The following is a 20592-nucleotide window of genomic DNA, read 5'->3' as shown; positions in this document are numbered from 1 at the left end:
AAGGTGCTTGCTCCTAGGTCCTGGCACAGTGAGGTCCAGAAGCTGTGAGGGTAATGTTGTTCTGGAACATCTCACAGAATCATAGAACATCCTGAGTTGGAAGGGACCCACATGGATCATCGAGTCCAACTCCTGGGTCCGCACAGGACTACCATATAAAATTGAACCATACGTCCAAGAATGTTGTCCAAAAGCTGCTTGGCTCCAGCAGACTCGGTGCCGTGACCGCATCCCCGGGGAGCCTGTACCAGTGCCCAACCTGCAGAACCTTTCCCTAGCACCCAGCCTGACCCTCCCCTATCCCAGCTCCATGCCGTTCCCTCGGGTCCTGTCGCTGTCCCCAGAGAGCAGAGCTCAGCGCCTGCCCCTCCGCCCCCCTCATGAGGGAGCTGCAGGCCGCCATGAGGCCTCCCCTCAGTCTCCTCCCATCTAGGCTGAATGAACCAAGGGACTTCGGCTGCTCCTGATGCATCTTGCTCTCTAAACCATTCACTATCTTTGAAGCCCTCCTTTGGATGGTCTCTAATAGTTTTATGTCCTTCTTATATTGTGGTGCCCAAAACTGCACACAGTACTCAAGGTGAGGCCACATCAGTGCAGAGTAGAGTGGGACAAATCTCATGGCCACACCATGCAAGCAGTATAACACAAGACAAAATAACAGCTAAAATAAAATAACATCTGACAAAGCCCAATTCAAAATCAACAGCTACAAACCCAAATCAATTCAGTTCATGTCTAATTAAATAGTCAGACCTCTTAAAACAATGATTTTACTGTTCCTTACATTCAGTTCACAAAGCTCCAGGGCAACTGCTTCACCAAATGCTGTAAGATTTAAATAGATGTATACAAATAGAGGCGTTTCATAAGAAAATTCAACTTCTAACACAGAAATTAACTTGTAGATATGCCTTCACCATCTCAGCAAATAATAGGAATTTTGCAAGGTAATCAATAGCTGCTGTGAGACTTCTGAAGCCTCCCACTTGGGGGATGTAGGTGTGCTGCAGGAAAAGTAAAGACACTTGGAACTCCTTGTACATTTGTTGAAAATTCATGACACTGTAGCCTAATAATATACAGTATGGGATGATTATATATTACTAATAAGCCGGTAATATATATTAAACTATGTAATACATAGTATAACTTGTAAATATTCATAGATCTTCTATTCTACTGTTCAATTTCTAAACGATGTGTTCTTAAAAGTTCTAAGCAATGACTCTCCCTGTATAAATGTTGGATCATCTCATAAACTGCTACTGTTATTGCTTTGAATCTACACTATTCTATTTTTTTTCCTTTCAGAACTGCTTGGGATTTTAAATTAAAACTCAAATAATATACATTTTGCAGCATGCAGTAAATGCTGTTTAAGAGGAATATTAAAAAATGCAGTTAGTTTACCATCAAAATGAAATCACAGAACACACTGCTGTCATGCTGTATATTTCCTTCACAATTCCACACAATTTCCTCCCAAATCATTAATATCTATCCATGCTGTTCCAGTGCCCCCAAAATGTGCACAGCTGCTGATGCAAAGAGGCATTTTTTTTTTAGTTAGCTGAGCCAAAATAAGCCTTTCTTGATGGTGTATCACATTAGTGAACTTAATTTTACGACTACAGCACAATTAAATGCTGAACTGATAACATGTAGCAACAATGCCAAACAAATCCTTGTTTTAGCAAGCAGCATAATAAGGCTTACCAGTGTGATTGTTTGCATATAAAATAATTGCAGTGGCAGCTCAACACTACAGAAAACAGATAAGACTGGAAAGATTCAGAATCCACCTATACAGATATTTTGAAAAGCTAATTCTACACTCTTCAGCATGTATTAAAAACAGCTTAATTTTTGTTGTGTACTTTTTACTCTCAGTGATTAAAATAGTTCATGGAGCTGCAAAATAAATCAGATTGTAGAAGCGTTTGTTAACATGGGATGATGACTGGTGCCTCGCAATATACAAACAACAACAACAAAGAAAATAAACCAAAAGACGTTAATGTGCCAACTACTCATGAAAGCCACATGTTCTGTTTCTTGGATTCAGTAGAGCCAATCCTAAAACAAGACAAAAGGATATGGTAAAAATGGCAATATTCTAAATTTAAGCTTTCCTTATTTTTGAGGAAGCTTAGGACAAGTTTCTTCTTCTCAAACATGTCATAAGTATAACAGTAGCCAAGGTAGTGACTAGCTAGTAGAACCACAAACCACAGCCATATTTGTGTCAATCTTGAGATGCATTCATTTGAGTACTGAGAAGGATGTCTTTGAACCCCTTTTCCTGGGCTAAACCTTTAAGGCCCAAACAGAAACAGGCAGGGAGTACAGCCTTTGGATATACAAACAGTATCAGGAACAAGGAACTATCTTGCTGACTTCAAAAAGATTTTAAGGAATGCAAGATAATGTTTGTCTGCAATTTGTCATTGATGTTTCAGAAAATTATTTGCATGTCTCTTTCGGTACAGGCAAATCAACTGTAAGCAAGTATGTCCATTTTCTTCTCTAATCTGTATCTGTAAAAGCATCAGATTTTTACCTGGAAAAAAGAGACAAAACAGGCCTACAAATATGCAGTTACACACTAACCGAATTTTTAGCTCTTCTGATGCAATTCAAAAAAAATTATTCAATAGCAGTACCATAGGTTTGGACATTAGCACTAGCAAAAACTGCTTGTGACTCCAAATTATATTACTTACAGTGACACTTCTCTTACTTTCCAATGTATATTCCTATTCTGTTGATTCAACCAATTGTAATTTGTTTTGAAAGACCAAAAATTACCCAATGATATATTTCAGCAATAACAATCCCCTTAAAAAGAGTTACTAAATTAAACATTTATGCCTTTTTTTTTTTTTTTTTTTAACCACAGCTCTGTGGTAAATGGAATATTACTTGCAGCAAGCTCGTATTGAGAGGAACCCTGAATCTTCACGGAGTCTGCGAAAGTTCAGTCAAAACAGATCAAAGCATAACGCTCTGGTCTGATGGGCAAGAGAATTAACAGAAAGAAAGAATCCAGATTTGTCTTTAAGTTACTTTTACTTCATAAGAGAGGTTTACTTTCTTAGCTCAAAAGACACCAATGTGTCATCTACTAACAAAAAAACAAGGTTAGAAAGGAAAGCTTGCTAAATCTCCACATAAAATGTCCAAAGGCACCTCTCATGGAGCCACTGATGAGTTTAGGTCTTGACATTAACTTGTTCTTGCACAAAAAGAGGTCTTCAAATAGAATATTTCATCTACTATTGTAAAATGAGCTCACAGAGACACTTTATGAACCATATTGCCAAGACATAGAAGCTGCAATTTTGTAATAAATGAACATCTGATTCTTAACACAGCTCAATTTAAAAGCCACTAATGTTGCTGTAAGTCAACTGAATTCCTGCCCTCTGCTGCTTGGACAGAGCAAAGGTCTCATTTGGTTAGCAACTGGCCTTTACATTTGCTGCTCCCACAACACTTTGTATGTCAGATGTTCATTTTATTGTATACTTTGATATTTACTTAAAAATTGAGAAACATGAGAGAGACTATTCACACAAGCCTGTGAACAAGTAAGACCTGAATGAATATAATCAGTTTGCCATACTGTCATCAGAAACAATGATTTTTCTCACTCAAAACTATATTCTTGTTACATTCTTTATGTGTGCATGTGCTTGTGTGTGTGTTATTCTGTTGTATAATGTGATACATCCCTATTTTCATCAAGGAGCCTGATGCTATTAAGAAGGATATTACTGAATGTGCATGAAGAAATGTATTAAATAAAACAACCAGCAGGAGAGGTGACTGCTGTTATGAAGCCAGCAAGGAAATCTGTACAGAGCATTCCTGATGAAAACATCTTTCTTTGGTGTTCAGAAGGTTCTTCTGTTCTCTTACAGTTGTTCACATATCTCATTCTGACAAAACTAATTCAAGCATAATACATCTTCAGACTCTTAATATCTTAACCGTATAATAAATCTTTAAACACAATTCATTTGAGTAGGTAATTCACATAGCCATACGTGTGCACTGCATACAAAATTAACAACAGATTACAAACAGTTAATGGTGTTTCCTAATCTATATTTCATAAGTGCAAGCATAAGAAAGGTCATAATTTTCCTTCTTAAGAAAACAAAATGTCTCAAAAATCAGACTGAAACTAATCTTGAAATATGAAGCAGTTCTTTGCACTCCAAAAACAATGACAATTATGCTTAAAATGGCTTAGATCCTTTCAACTGACTTTTGGCACAGATTTATTTCTTTTAAAAAAAATCTTCAGCAGTCAGAAATGCCTATTAATAGGATTATCTGAACATGGGATATGAAATAGAAAGTCTTACTCAAATCAGAGATTCTACTCATGGCCAGCTCAATTCAGATTTTCAGATAAAGTCTAGGGATATGACTACAATAGTTAGAAAGACTACACGGTTAGTAGCATTCTTTGCATACACAACACAATATTTTCCAGGCTGCATCAAATAGCCCTTCTATTGTAAGAAAATGCCTTCAAGTAATTGATTTAAGACAGACTATGCACACTTAATTTGGTGATAGATAAATGACTGGATACCCACAGATGTGCTGCTTATTCACCCTCAAGCTTTTCAGTCTAAATTAGACTAAATACTCACTTAAAATTACCTATTAGCAAAGACAAATTCAAGTTAACAGCCCTTTCAGCATCCATATCTGTAGTTTATCACCCTATTTTGATACATCTTCACACATGGTGTCAATCATCATCATTATGTTGCATGGAAAAAGAAGAGAAGTAAAGCTGTTCCCTGCACATCTTACACACTCCCTGCCCCTCTGGTTGACATTGACAGAAACTGCTGTCCTTGAAGTAACTTAGTTGCTAGTGATCCCATCAAAACACTGCTCCATTGCGCCCTTTGAAAATCAGACTGCTCCTTAGCTTCTCACACTTAGGTCTTCTCATGCACGATGCACAATAAACATCTACTGCATCTTAACCCACAGGTTAATGTGGAATACTTACCTCTTAGTGATGAAAATACTCTCCTTTTAATGAAAATCTGTTATGAAATCTAGGTAGCCACAACAGAAATAGCTTCCTCGGTTCATTGCATATCATAGTAGATTCTTTCATTACAGTAACTTTATAAATAGATATTACACATGAAGAATTTATGGTTCTTGTGCATTCAAAGCCTCACACAAAACAGTGAAAGAGGAGGCTAGTCATGTTTAAGACATTATAGATACTCAGATTCATACTCAGCTCATTGTATAATAAAATATGTTGACTAAATGACAGAGATTATAAGAAATATATAACATATAATTATATCTTTCAGAAGAATTATTTTTAGTTCTTTTTGTTTTTATGATGCACAAAGCACAGGCTCAATGGAAAACAGTTTCTGTGCTCTATTGCACCATTAAATGATAATAAAAGCAGCTGTTGAAAAAATGAAGAATGATTAAATAAAAGCACCAGACTTATGAGAAAGCATAAAAAGTGAATGCTAATGAATGAAGTCTTTTGAAAATAAAAAGTCAGGTGCATAAATCAAAGCTGGGTAGCACATATTTAGCCTATAATCTATTCAGACATTGACCCTGTTGAAATTACAATGGTTATTAATGTATATGTTACTTTTGATATACATTTTACAAGAGCAACATTTTAGTACTCAAGAAATTATGCATTGTGAAAGTCATGTCTTTAGCTTTAGTATTCTTACATTTAAATTTAGTGTTGGCAAAGCCAGCAGAACTCTACTTGTCTTTTATCCTTATAATCCTTCTGTTATAAGATGCTTATGAAGAACAGGACCACATTCTACTTTTGCCACTACCTCCAATTACTTCCACTGCTTACCCTTCCGCCAGAAGGCTCATTTGTAGAATTTCATTAACTTGCTGGTGCTCTGATTCATACTCCAGTGAAAAACATCTTGTAAAACCAGCAATATAATCATCAATGATTTGACTAACAAAGTGCCAAATTGTATGTTAGTGAAGATTACTTTTTGCATATGTAAAGTGAAAACAAAACCAACAACAAACTTACAGAAGAATAAAAGGCTAAAAGGCTACAGAAGGATAAAAGGATAAAAGAAGGATATCCAAAACCTACAGTTTGTGTAACTACAGTTACACTCTAAGGCTAACAAACATAAGGAAAACTACAACTTCTCTTGCCATGATACAATCTATACTTCCAGGACAACTTTTGATGGGAAGGCACCTGTAAATCATTAGAAGAACTGGACAGATTATTTTAGAAGGACCTTGTTTTGGGAGGGATTAAAACAAAGGAAGAATGACAATCTCTTATAATGCTATATTAAATACCACACTTACATCCCTTCATTGCAGAACTGAGAATTTATACAGTAATTAAAGATTTTAAGCACACTTTAGTTGGTTTCACTGTGAAAAATAAAATTTGGATCTTAAATATGATGTTTTCTACTTTTTCTAATGCATCCCTAACTAAGAGCCATGAACTGAATTTCAAAGCATTATTTCTCCACATTACAACAAGGTCATTCTCAGATTGCCTACTGCAAAAAAAGAGTCACACAGAAAAACTACTGATGAGTTTTCTGATCTACTTGGAAATGTAGTCGAGCTCTACATATGCTTAAAACAACATATGAAGCATTTGGTATTAAAATCAACAAAGTTAAGATAGCATTCTTTTTTAAGTTGTGAATTGCTCCTCTACAGCGATGAAAATGATTCTATAGTTTATTAGCCTATTTATATACTATTTGGAAATATATGTCATATAACTGGATGAAATGCCAGTCAAAATGAGTGAACCTATACATATAGACAGAAAAGCATAATCTTCACTCATTTTGATGGCTTAACCACTAATTTCCACTTTCAACAAAGAGAGAGAAACATGGGGATTCAAGCTGAGATGAAAGAGAGAATTCAAGGGTAACTAGAACTTGTCTTTACCACAGGCACTCTTCATACCTGCCATCTCCATCAGAAGGTTGACACAGTGGCACATGCCAGGAAGACCACTGTCTGTTGTTTGAAATATGCTAGCCCTGCCTCTAGAACTAATGCCACATTGGTGACCAGGTGTTGTTAGGGCAGGCAAGCAGACTATGATATCTACTAAGCAAAATTAAAATATCTACCTGTCCAAAAGAGGTTGACAGCAGCCTTCCACTCTCTCTTGAGCTGGATCGTGAGGCATTTTTGCCCACACTCATTTCTTTTTCACACCTGGCTATCTTCTTTTTCAGTCTCTCTCTTCTCTGCTGGTCAGCAACTTAGGAAAGAGATAAAGTTTGTCAGGTCCAATCTGAAATCTTACTCTTAATTTGTCCTAAGTGATTTGAAAATGTCACAGGGGTTCCAGTCACTCAGCAAAGTGAGACCACAGAGATAGGTTCTACTTCACTTGGCAATTACAAAAAATTACATCTGTTTTTTAGAAGAAAATATCAGAATATCTTGGTAGCTGAAGCTGTACCTTAGTTTCCTTTAGGTATTCTCATATCCCACAAGCAATACAGTACTGTGTGGAAATTTCAAGATCAGTAATGCTAACAGAGCACCCTGACTGAAAACTAACAAGCTCATTCTCAAACTTTATGGACAGAACTCCTCTAACTGTACTCTCATCCAATGTGTTAGCAAGAAACAACATGTTTACCGTTAGTAAATTTGCCATATACAAAATCTGCTCAAACCATGTAAAAATAGTCTCCCATGTACAGAAATCCATTGTGAAACAGCATGTTCAAGCCAAGAACATACACAATACAGGCAAACTCTGTGAAAGGGCCACTGCCAGATCAGGAGGGAAAATTTTTATCAGTCTGCACTGGTCTGCAGTGCAAGACCTCACATGGTGTCCCTGTATCACAGAAGATGAGTTAGGTATATATGCTACCAGATAAAGAGAAGCCCAAAAGAAATATAGATACGTTTTCTGTCTGTGTTCATGTTTGCTGTCAGTCACCTTTACCCAGTATCCTGCATAGCACATAGTAAGTTTTTGTATATTATAAGCACCCAGGTGCCACAGATGATGAAGTAGACAAAGTTGAAAAATCCAAATAAAACTGATCAAAAACGTTAATAATTTCCAAACAGGAATGAAGAGCCAAGCATACTTTTGAAGTCTACAAAATGAAACTTTTAACTCTTGACTACAATACTCATTCACTTAATACAGACTCAAGCATACGAATGGTTTATTTGAGACACACACACAGACAGAAAGGCCTTCGCAAGTTTCTTCTTCAGTTTCAAAATGTATTTATATCATGCTCTGGTAGACCCCAACATTCACACAGCTTATAATGCTTAACGCATGGAAATGTAAATAACTTTGTGGATTGATGTGGTACATTCTTCTAGACAGCTGAGAACTACAGCAATCTGGGGACATTTAAACAACCTTTACCATACATGCAACTGTGTCTATTAGAATCAAGAGACACGATAATCTCTAGGACTCAATCAAGCACGTGTATTAGTTTTATTGAACATTTTAGTCCCCTTTTAAACTAGAAGCAATTCCTTCAGATGCAAAATCCCTGCTCTCATTCCTCAGGGAAATCCCTTTCTGTCTTTCACTTCTTACAATTGATATGTAAAATACAAAGTAATTTCTTTTACAGCTGCTGATTATTCAGTATATTCCATTAGAGTACTTACAATATAAAGTTGCTTTTACTCCTGGAAAGGTGTTAGCTGAAGTTAATATGTACTAAATTCTACAAAACTGAATTAAAATATGACTTATAATAGAAGGAAAAAATATACTGTACCATTAAATAATTAAAACTCAATATTTGTCTTTCTACTCTAAATTATTATTATGTGGTTATTCTAAATTATTTTTATTTCTAATTATGTTTGTCTTAAAAGTTACAGAAGGGCACTCAAAATTTTGCTACAGGTCACAAGTTTTATATGTTTGAGATAATTATGGTGGTTCAACAGTGTGCGGCTGTGTGTGCACGTGAATGGAAGCTGTAAAAATTCAAATCTTGCCTACTGCTCCAGTAAAACGGTGTATGAGTATTGAACAAATATCTAAGGAAACAATGAATGAATGGATGATAGAGCTCTACAAATCAAGAATGCAAATCATACAGAATTACAGGTGTCTTATTTTGTAAGCACGAGTACGTGGCTGAAAGAGAAATTTTCTTACACTCAAGTGCTTAGGTAGAAAGTGAGTTCATCTATGAAAACAGAGGCAAACCCCTTACTGCTTGTTCAGCCTGCACAACATTGCTTACCAGGAGTTTCTAAGCAAATCGTACAGCAGTGTGAATATTAACGAAAAACTGAGTACTTCTGTTGTCCCTATTCCACTCTTTACCAGATGAAGTTTGAGATTTAACATACGTCAACAGACTTGGTCTTTACTACTGGAGTTCAAAAACTAAGCCAACTTCCACAGATCTCCTCCAGGACTGTGTGCTACGACTCTTCTCTGCCAAAATATGCCCTGTGCCCAAGTAAAGAGTAAAGAAAGAAAAGAACAGTAAGCACGCCAGGATGCTAAGGCTATCTTTGGTTGTCAGAATGATCCATCGGGACTACTGTCACCTACATGGGAAATGTAAAGCCCTTGCCTCACACCAATGATATATTGAGCTTAGCTCAGCTAATCCATTAAGTGTGTTCCAAAAGCTATAAAGTCATTCATGCATACCACAAGGCAGAGCAGACACTTGCAAAACAGAATGGCAGAAAATCCTTGCAGTGTACCTGCCTTGTCCCCACCTTAGGGAACTCTCAGGCTAGATCTGCTGTAAAAGCCTAGGAATTGTAAAAGCAGCAGATTCAGAGATAAAGAAATCCCTCTTGAATAGAGTTACTGTAGACATAAACAGACAACTAGATGTAAATTAGGACAGCCCTGAGGCAGTCAGCAAGCAACAAAGACAAGGGTACAAGCACAAAAAATGTATGCTACTCATTTACTCTTCACACATCGTTTCCTCAAGCAGGGACTGGAGAATCCAGTTTTTCTGTTTGGCTTCAGCCAGACAGAAAATGGCATCCTAAAAATGGCCTGAACCTTTGAAGCACTAATTGCAAATAACATTACAACTGATGGGAGCTGAAGATCCTCAGGGCTGCCATATACAATCGCTTGTCCTGCAGCTGTGCATTTATTTCTGGGCATTCTCACAGAAAGAATGAGAAGAGCATTCAGGAAGAAACATGCAGTTTTGAAAGGGATACTTATCTCTTAATTGGAAAGATTCCACTCTGTTCCAGATATCTGCTGCTTCAAATTAACTAAAGATAAAGCTTCTTTAGTTTTCACTGAGGTATCGAGTACCTGTTAACAAATTCAGTTGATGTTTACTTCCTAATAGTCTACAACAGTGTGCCAAGGGCACTCTTGTCAAATGTAGATTTACTAATTTTTTTTATCTGAAATTTGTTAATAGGTACTTAGTAGTTTCACTGCAAATATATTTTAATGTACATTGGCACCAGAAATGAGTAATATTTGTAAATATGGAAAAAGTTCAAGACAATAAGTATCTTGTGACAAATAAAAGAAAAAAAATTTTTTCATCTATTTAAAAGGGTAAAATAATGAAAGAATAAAAAATAGTCTATGGATCCAAATAACGTGAGTCTCCTTTTTACATGTAGTATAGACATTGAGATTAACGTATCCCAATAACTGCTCTGCTCAAAGCCACAACAAAAATTTACAGCAAAGCAACAGTTTTACATCACAAACAAAGCAGTAATTTTTGTATATCAGATATATTCAGTCTGTGAAACTAAGTAAATTCCCTAACTTACTCCACCCACTCTATGAATCTGTTCTCTTAAATCTGTTAGCAATGAGAGGAAGCATACGAAAACCCACAAATTTTAAAGAGGCTAAACTGTAGCATTCTCCATAGAGAGCTAAATACAGAACACTGATCAGTCTCTCACAGAAGGAACGCTTTTGCGGGGGCAAATACCCTTTTCACAAAGTTTACACCACACTCCTGAAGTGGAGATTGTATTGTTGTATTTCTTTGTTAGAATACTCCCTCTACAGGCTCGATTCTTTCTTCCTTAAGACTAGGCTGCAGCAGTGTTATAAAGACGTGCTTCGAATTATAAAATCATGTCATAAACCTGGCAGAAAACAAAATAATCATACCCATCACACTCCTAAGCAGCTTGCAAGCTCCGTGCTAAAAAGGACAGTGTGTTTCAGAATGACAGTGGTTGTCCTTTGTTCTGAATTTCTGATCTCTAAATTTATCATATGCCACATTACAGCACACTTGGCAGATTCAACCTTCAAGTCATTTCATTATTGATGTAAACAAGCCATGGCACACAACAAAATATTATGTCAGATTTAAATCGAGTTCAGCTTGCAGAACAACATAACTCAAAAGAATTATCCAGCACTGTGCATTTCTCTAATGTGTTTTTATATCAATTATTTTTACATTAACACACTTCTGGTTAATATTTTCCCTTATGAATTCTCCCTGATTACCAGTGCAAATTTGCATCAACCTCAGTTCTGATGAGCTTGAAGTGACCGTAATTAAAACATACAGCATAGCAGTAGGTGGTATTACTACTGCAGGCAAGCTCTTCCTTCCATGAGAGCTAACAGCTTTTACCATCAGCTCCTAGCTCAGCACAAATCTCCAGTGCACCATGATTTAAGCAGCTGGGGTGAGCTCTCATCAAACTCAAATGGCACTTTGCCATTGGTATGAAGTTCTGGTTTCTCATAAGTATACTTTTAATTTTTTTAACACAAAATTTAATTTTCATAACTCTAAGACATGATTCTGCAGTCCTTCATATCCATGATCAATAACACTGTTTTGTCAAATAAAGGAGGAATCACGATGAGGAAAGGTGACAAAGGATTTATTAACGGCTTGATACCCACAACTTTGCTTGTATCAAATAGAACGTTACCCAGAAAAGTAATGTTTGTATCAGGGATCTACTTAAGAAATGTGATACTGCCTGGCAAAGCTACCAATGGCAGAATTTGGCCATTGCTAAAGATTGGAAGTAAAGCCTAACAGCGAGACGTGAATCCTTCAAAGGAATTTCAGGGGAGGCTAGAAGCACAACACCATCCCAAATCCATCCACCTCTGATCCATATGGGGTCCTCATATGGCATCTCATAGACATTTCTGCCAGCAGCATGAATAATACAGCAGACTGCGCACAGCCTACTACACTGAAATTGTGAAACTGCTGCACCAACACTGAAGCCTGAAGCCAACTTCTGAGCCTGCTAAGGTAAACCTCCGTTCATGTATTCTAGAGAGAGGTCTGACTTGCTTCCACGTGGGCTTGGGCAATAGACTTGTCTCAGAATACCAATGGTGCAGCCCCCCAAAACATTTTAGACATGTTGTACCAAGCTAATATGGTGCATAGGTGGAAAATGTAATTTTATTCTAGCTTTCTGGCATGCTACAACTGTTTTGTGTTCCTCATTAATGGCAGAAAAAAGTCTAACAACAACAAGCCCTCCATCTCCCCCCACCTCCTAACAACAGATAGGTGTTCAAGCCAGGTAAATTCCATTAAAAATCTGGGACAGATTTTCAAAAATAATCATGATGATTAATGACTGAAACAACTACAAAAGGAAATGATGTTTTATCTATTTCTTGACTTTTACAAGTCAAGTCTGCAGGCCTCTCTTGTTTGTCTGCTTTATTAACTATATTCAGTATGGTTGCTGAGTTCAATATTAGCACAGCTGGATAAAATTTTTGGTTTGCTTAACTCACGATGTCAGACTAAACAATCTCATGACATTTTGCAACCACAAACTATGAGAAAAGTCTATTTTTGATGTAATGAATATACATCTTAAAATGAATTAGCCCTCATTAAAAAAAAACAACTTTCAGTAGAAGAAACAAAAGTAAATAACTAAATAACTTTTGTAAAAATAAATTAAGATGATTACAGTTGAAAGTATAAGTTGATAAATACTTATACATGGTGGGTTTTCCTGCTCCCCTCAAAATTTAGACTTGATAAATATGCTAGGATACCTTTCTAAAGACATATCTGAACTCTGAAAACTTAAGTGTTAGAATTGTTTCATTTTAAAAGACTTATTTTAGTTGTTTGTAACTTTCATTTTCAGAAATGTGTACATAAAGACAAAACAGAAAAGTTAAAAATCAGAAGTGAGAATTTTTGTGAAAGCTTTCTGTAGAACAGTGACAACAGGATACTGAGCTTTCCATAGATGCAGGCTTTCTATAACATAAACGCTAGACAAAGATGATGCAAAATATGTACGTGATCATATGAAAATTTAAAGTTTAATACAGAATTATATAAGAATATACATTTCTTGATCTTTCTACTTGAACCTAAACCCTAACCCCTCAAAAAGTAAAACAACAACCAACATCACTGATCTGACAGAACTGTTTTCTCACCCCCTTTTCCCCGCGAGTATTCAGGTTCTGTCAGTGCTAAAATAGGTTTCTGGTGGGTACCTTCTCAGAATACTTTTCCTTTTTGTTTTTTTTTTTTTTTTCCTTCAGTATCAAAGAGACCTGCATTCCCAAGCACACTAATCACTGGGTTCAGGCTGTACTATCAATATGCTCTGTGGAAAAACCTCTAAACATATGGGTCGAAAAGTTAGTACTGTTAGAAACCAGGCATGTGTAGCAGCAGCTGTCTTACTTGGCACAGCTTTTGTCGAGTTTTCTGGCACAAATTCCACAACCACAGACTTCTAATGGCCACCGGTATCAATCAACATGCTTGGACTAATTCTGAACATAGAAGTTTCACATTTCAAGAAGTTTCACATTTTAACAACTATTTTAAGTCAGCAAGGCTGATCTAATACACAGGAACATGTTCTCTGCTAGCCCAGTGGCATGGCAGCTTGCCTGCTTTGCTGCCAGCTAAGATACCAGGAAAAGAACAGTGGAAACTAAATCCACTTTAAGGACAGAACACATTCAGTTGTCCAGGGAGCATGCCAACTACAGTATCATGTTTAATTCTTAAACACTAACAACTGATTCATGGCAACAACCCCAAAGGGAAATACTCACCTGCTATTTTAGCCTTACATGAAGCACATATTTAGGGTATGTTTTTTAACACTATCTGCAGGAATTTTGTTTTGTAACTCTATGTTATTAATAAATCTCAGCATTTCAAACTGAAAATTTAACCCCCCTTCCAAATCTGGTTTTTGAACATGAAAAGCATCAATATGCCTTGCTCGAGGAAATGACAGGCACAGAACTACTCAAAGAAGAAAGCTCTAAACTCCTTGACCTCAGTGACACCATAGACATTCCTTGACATTCAGTCATACTGATGTTGCACCTGTGCCTTTACACATTGTGTGTCCCACCTCTAGCAAGATAAAAGAAACTGGTTTGAAAATATTCCAAAAACTCTTTTTACTGCTTTATTCCTGAGCACATTTTCAATGTTCTTACTGCCTGAGCTACTAGCTGTCATCTACACATATTCTGTTTTACAAAAGACAAAGAAATAAAACTTATTTTGGTGGATTACCTGACACAAATGATATCTAGCATTGAGCTTAATATTTGAATATGTAATACTTCGTTGAACTATTATTACAGTATTGAAATCTATAGTTCTTTGTAAATAATGCTTAGAACAGTAGGAAAAAAAACCACTACAAATACTCTATTTTTAGGTATGAAACTAATTTAAATAATTTTCAGTTTCATTCTGAGCACCTAAGCATTCTAAGAGTGTGTAAGTGCAGGGCAGACACTGGACAAGGAGGTCTGAGTATCTTAACCTTAAATACCTTGAAGGCTGTGAGAACAGTAATAAGTTGAAAGTAAATGTGCCCCATGGAATTATCCCTTTGCTAAGTCTGCACAAATTTCAGCCTGCGTGGTAGTTTATAAAGTGATATCTGTTTATAAAGTGATCACAGTCAGGTGACAAAACATATTAAAAAAGCAGGTCAGAAAAAATGTCAACTACATTCACACATTTAAGACATTAATCCTCAAACATCTTTATTAGGAAGGGATAATCTTGAGTATCTCGTACAAATGCATCCTGTACTTCAGGTTGAGACATTTTTGCACTGACCATTATGAAGCAACAATTTCAACTATGGCACCTGAAAATCTTATATTCCACCATCTAAAATTTACTTTTAAAAACTGGAATTCCCAGGATAAACACTTTTGAGTAAATTCAGTTCTAAACCTGACAGTGTCCAAACTGGACATCAGGAAAAAGTCTTTTTGCTAAGCAAATATCACAAGACTGGAACAGGTTACTGGGGTTGCAGAGTTTCCATCCCTGGAGGTTTTGAAGACTTGGCTGACTGATCACCTGTTAGCCAAAGTCCTATTTTGAACAGGTTGGTCAATGAGGACTAAATGAGCCCCTCAGGTCCCTTACAACCAACATATCTTTGATTCTGCGAAAGCAGGTATATGACAGAAGTTAAACATCTGAAACATTAGGAGAGATTACAATGCATACTGATTGAGTTGTTGAAAATTACTACAGAGGAAATCTACGAACCTGTGTTCATCTCTCTCTGGTGAAAGATCCTCTTTTGAAATGCTAACAAACCCAGCAAGGAAGCTATACAACTTATAGTCTTGTGTCTGGCAAGTGGTAAGAGTTCTAAACTCCAGTGAAACCAGATGGTAAAATACTCTTCCTCACGCAGGAAAAAAAAATATCTCCTAGAGCAAGACAAATAAGTGATTATAGTATTCTATCCAGAGTATTTAAGATGAAAATATAATTGGGAACCTTTTTCAACATTGTATAGTAAAAATACTGACTAAATGAATATTCTGATTAAAAGATACTGTATACTTAAGTTTTCTTTATTATTTTGCTTTCTGTCTTTCACTTGCCACTCTCATTTTTATTAGAGAACACAAAGCACCTCACAAATAAAACCTGAAAACTAGGGTAGAGATATAACATTGTCTTTAGAAGCCACTTTCTGGGGAAAATACAATATTTACTGATTTGTTAAACAGATTTTAAAAAATGGCAAATTCATTGTCACCTTCTAATTGCACAATTCCTGTCAGTGAGAAACATCAAGCAAACAAAACGTATGTTAGAAGAACTAAACTAAATTTAAGGATAAAAAGCTGTAACCGCACTGGATACTCAGCTCTAGGAGATGGAGAAATTTATTCCAAATGAATCCTGTGCTACTGACTAGGATCCCAATCCCTCAACTATGATGATTCTCAGCTTCACTTTATGATCTAGCTCTACTTCAGGAGAATACAGTAAATTTCAACTCATTAACAATTAACACTCTCAAGTCTTAGGATAGAACAACAGTAGGAAACTTGAAACATTGAGGGTCTTTTTCCTTATCAAAGTTTTTTTTTTCTTTTTCCCCTAGCTTTAAGATGTTTTCCTTTGTAAAAAGGAGACTACTTCTAGCTCTTAGTTGATTATATGCATGTTCTAATAAGGTAAAAAACAGCAGCAGCTCTTTCCAGTCCAGCTTGAAAATAGGTGAAAGAACAACTTAGTGAGATTTAGTGTACAAATTTTATCAAACAGATGGGTAAAAGCAAGAGCAGATACAAAGGTGAAATGTTTCCGTCACACTCTGTATAGGAGATTAACGTTCTGTCTGTGATTCGGCCAGAGTTACATAGTCAGACACTGGTTTGAGTAAGATGAACTGAAAGAGAAACAGATTGCACAAAGGCCTGCTATCTGAAATGGAAAATTCCTCACTACGGAGCACACCTGCTAGTGTCATGACAATTATCTGTTAGAGTTAAGGCAGTGTAGATGTCTTTTAAAACGAACATATTATTCAGGGAAACTCATTCTCGCGTGAAACACACAAGCTCTGAGCTCAGGAACATTTTATCTGTAAAAAAAGAAGACTAAAATGAATGGGCATTTGCCGGTGTTTGGAAAGACCTGAAAATGTGTGGGAAAATAATTGTTCATTAGGGAATCTAGGAAAGATTCCAGCAGGTGCAGAAAGAAAAAAACATCAGGAGGCTTTTATTAGACAAATATGTAGGTGTACATTTTTTTCTTAGATCAACTTTGTGTTTTCATGCTTGTTTCAAAGCAAATCTTGTACAGCCCGACTACAGAAAGGCAGATTTTTTTCAGATGCCTCTGTAGAACAGGTGATCTGAAAATCCAAACCTCCATCTGCAGACTACAGAAATCTTTGCAATACTGTTCCTAATTGTGCTGTACCTTTTGAAAGCAAGAGAAGACACATCCACATAAAGTATCTTTGATCCTGGTGCACCTTGTTGCCTTAATTCACTCACAATCCATTATGCACAAGCTCTGAAAAAAATTGTAACAAAATGCTAAAGTCTTTCTGCGTAATGGATGAGTGATTTCCTGCATCAACTCTAGTTACTCTAATCATTTTACAATGCAGTATCACTCCTGCTTGACTGGATATGAGACTAACCACAAAGTATTCTGTACTCTGAAGATGTATCTAAATGAACGCCTTAAATTTTTCCAGTATCTCAGCAGTTCTAACTGAATATTGAATTGGAGAGAAAGAACTTTCTGTAACTGAATTAAAGACATCAAATAACAGAAATATATGTTTGTTGTTTTAACAAACAGCTGCTATTTATCCCCTTCGATTAATAATTCATTTAGTATTCCTTAAGTCAATGACTTGAAAGTATTTTTCCTCAGCTACCACTATAAAGAAAGGCTACAGTACTGACACCTTTAAGCAGTGTTAAGAAATGAGACAACTCCCAAGAAAAGTAACTGCAGGTTAATCCAGGCCGTGGGGCTGCGCATTTCTGACTGGCTATGCTTTCTGTGAAATGAAACAGTAAGTTTCAGTCCTGTTTCCCAGGTGGCCACATTCCAAAAATTCGTCTTAACCTTAAACTAGGTAAGCTCTCTTCTTGACAGTTCAAGCTCACATCATATCACAAGGAAATAGAAAAATGCCTAAAATTCTCCTCTTCTGTTCCATTCACTGTGTTGATGAAAAGGATTCTAAGCAAAATTATTTGTGATCCTAAGCACAATTAATCACTGACAGACTAGGTCCATCTCACTAGTGTTACATTCACTGCAGATTCTTACAAACAGCTGAAGCAGGATAAGAAAAGCTGAGAAGCAAGCAGACACACATACACTTGATTAAGGGTCATAATTTGTCTTTTATTCCTCTGGCTTTTTTGTTAAGTTAGTTTTACAGAAGCTTTAATGCATTGCAGATACTTACGTTTGATGCTGGTCAGCCTACTTCTGGGTGCTGAACAGTCTACAGCTGCTGAAAATAAGAAAAAATAGATGTGAGCAGTTGAGTGTTTACTTAGTATTTGTCATGGCTAGAAAAAAATGCATTAATAAAACAACAAAACACATACTAATTAATTAGAACACCGACTTTTTCCCCCCATCTACTTTAAAATACGCTAGTTGCTGTGTATTTAAAGTTACTGTGTATTTAAATTGAAATTTATACAGTCAGAGAATTTTAGAGATAACAGTGTTGAAGTAAAATACATACTTGAAGGAAGAATCATCATTTAAATGAAGGTTCCTTACAAAATGTTTCTATATGTTTTGTGCTGACTGCATTTAACTGCAAAGATACTGAGTATGTTACATGGTAGAGAAATGACAGTACTTTTGTTCTGAGCATGGACTTTGGCAGAATCAAAAGCCTCAGTGTGCTTCTCTTTAAAGCAAAATTAAGAAAGGAGGGATGATGAGGAAAACCAGCATAACCACCTCCAAAACACTATTTCTGAAAATAACTAGAAAGAGAGCATATAATGTTTTGGGAGGCATTCAAAAATCATTTATCTCATAACCCAGACCCTGCAACCTTCTAAGCATTTAAGTTACACACTCAAGACATCCTGCCAAGCCCTAGCATTCATACCTCTATGACTGAAATCCCCAAGACAAGTTTATGCCACGAAAAATGAAAATAGGCTATGAACTGTAAACAATATTAACAGCTATCTACAGACTTTTCTTAGTCCTGTGCATGATATTAACTTGAACAGTAATTCTTACTTCTTATATGACCTTAAAAAATATTAACTTCAGCTATAATTGTTTTCAGCTCTAGCACTGACAATGGGGTATTGTCATTTCAGAGGAGAATAACCACACATTTCTAAATCTGAAAAAAAAATTGTTGGGGTCTCATCATAATTAAGAAACATACAAACATATACAAGCTCAACAGGCTCCTAAGTTTCAGTTTTCACATTTGCCTTTTGACAAACATAAGTACCTTCTAACATTAAAATATGTGCAAAAATTCATATGCATTTTTAGTGCTCAGTAACATCGATTAGTGATGTGATTGTCTCATTTGCAAACAAGGCAATTTTCTAAGTCCTTAAAACTCATTAATGCCACTGAGTTTAATATGAACAAAAGATAAACAATATTTTTGAAAACTAAAAAAAAAAGGCACAGTGGTCTGAGTTTAACTGAAAATGTTCTGCATTCATTCCTGAAATAAAGTCTGTATATTTGCTACTGCAGTTAACTCTATGTTTTTCATCTCACCATATTATTTCACAGCAGCTCTACAGCAGAATGAAAAGAATACAGCACAAAGTACCCTAAAATTAAAGTCATAATTTTGGTAGCACTTGAGGCAAAACGTTTTCATACAAAACTTTGAAACCCAAAAATACAAAAGTCTTAAGCAACAGCTGTATCTCCTCGCTGACATTGGTCCAAGCATGAAACAGGAAGAAAATTCGGCTTCTGACAATCCAATTCACTCCCTCTTCATATGTGTCTATTCTGAAAAAAAATAGCTAAACCTAGGAGTACAAAGTTCATTCATATGCACATTTTTACCTTTGGCTGAAAGGATTCTGTTATAATGAAACATCATGTGATCTCTGATCAGGTACTGGTTAGTAAGACTTCGTGTGGAATCAATGCAGAAAGCTGTAAGATTAAAAGTATTTGAACATTATAAAGGCAAAATACTAAAATTTTAACCAGCTACTAACTGCAATTCGAATCTAAAAGTCACTATTTCCAAATAATATCTGTACAGATGTCAATCACTAATAGAAAAATGAAAGCCAAAAGAACCTGAAAATGGTTTTGCTATTAACATTTATCCCGTCAGCAGTGAATATAACAAGTACCAAGATAAAACTCTGCTTTCATAAGACCCAGTTCCAACATCATGCCTCCGAAAGATTTTCATGTGTGCAAAAATGCGCAATTTCAAACCTGCAGCACCAATTTAAATCTAGCTTTGTTTCTGAGACATGTAGCTTCTGCCTTGTGCAAACTCACTATCTAACTCCAAGGAAACCACAAACTTAGAATTAACATGTGCTTCTTTGCTCAATGGAAACCATTTTTCTTAACCAGCTGCTATCACATGGTATCATTTTATCTACTTTTTTTTTTTAATCCCCACTGAACCATTACATTAGCTCAAAAAATAGTTATGGACGTAGCTGAAGTTGGACTATGAAAATGTCAGCATGGAAACTTCTTGTTTTTCCATTCTATCTTCTTTTGAAAGAAGTGTCTGAGGTGGCACTAAGGCACAGAGCTA

At 36.1% G+C, this 20592-nt stretch overlaps 1 protein-coding gene across 2 annotated transcripts in view; it reads right to left on the bottom strand.

Moving 5' to 3' along the window:
* The window catches only part of SPATA7 (spermatogenesis associated 7), a 40772-nt gene that overhangs the window by 8225 nt on the left and 11955 nt on the right, over positions 1–20592 (bottom strand). The window contains exons 3-5 of one of the 2 annotated variants that reach the window (XM_083836497.1): positions 19872–19964; positions 18265–18312; positions 7170–7303 (exon numbers count right to left, since the gene is read on the bottom strand). In XM_083836497.1, coding sequence (XP_083692623.1) covers positions 7170–7303; positions 18265–18312; positions 19872–19964 — 275 coding nt within the window. The remainder of the gene's footprint in view (positions 1–7169; positions 7304–18264; positions 18313–19871; positions 19965–20592) is intronic. The other variant, XM_083836496.1, reaches the window with a different exon arrangement.

This window comes from Anser anser (genome assembly GCF_964211835.1).
Source record: "Anser anser genome assembly, chromosome: 5".
NCBI classification, from domain to species: Eukaryota; Metazoa; Chordata; class Aves; order Anseriformes; family Anatidae; genus Anser; species Anser anser.
The sequence above is the reverse complement of the archived record's forward strand: the minus strand, read 5'-3'. Positions and strand labels throughout refer to the sequence as shown.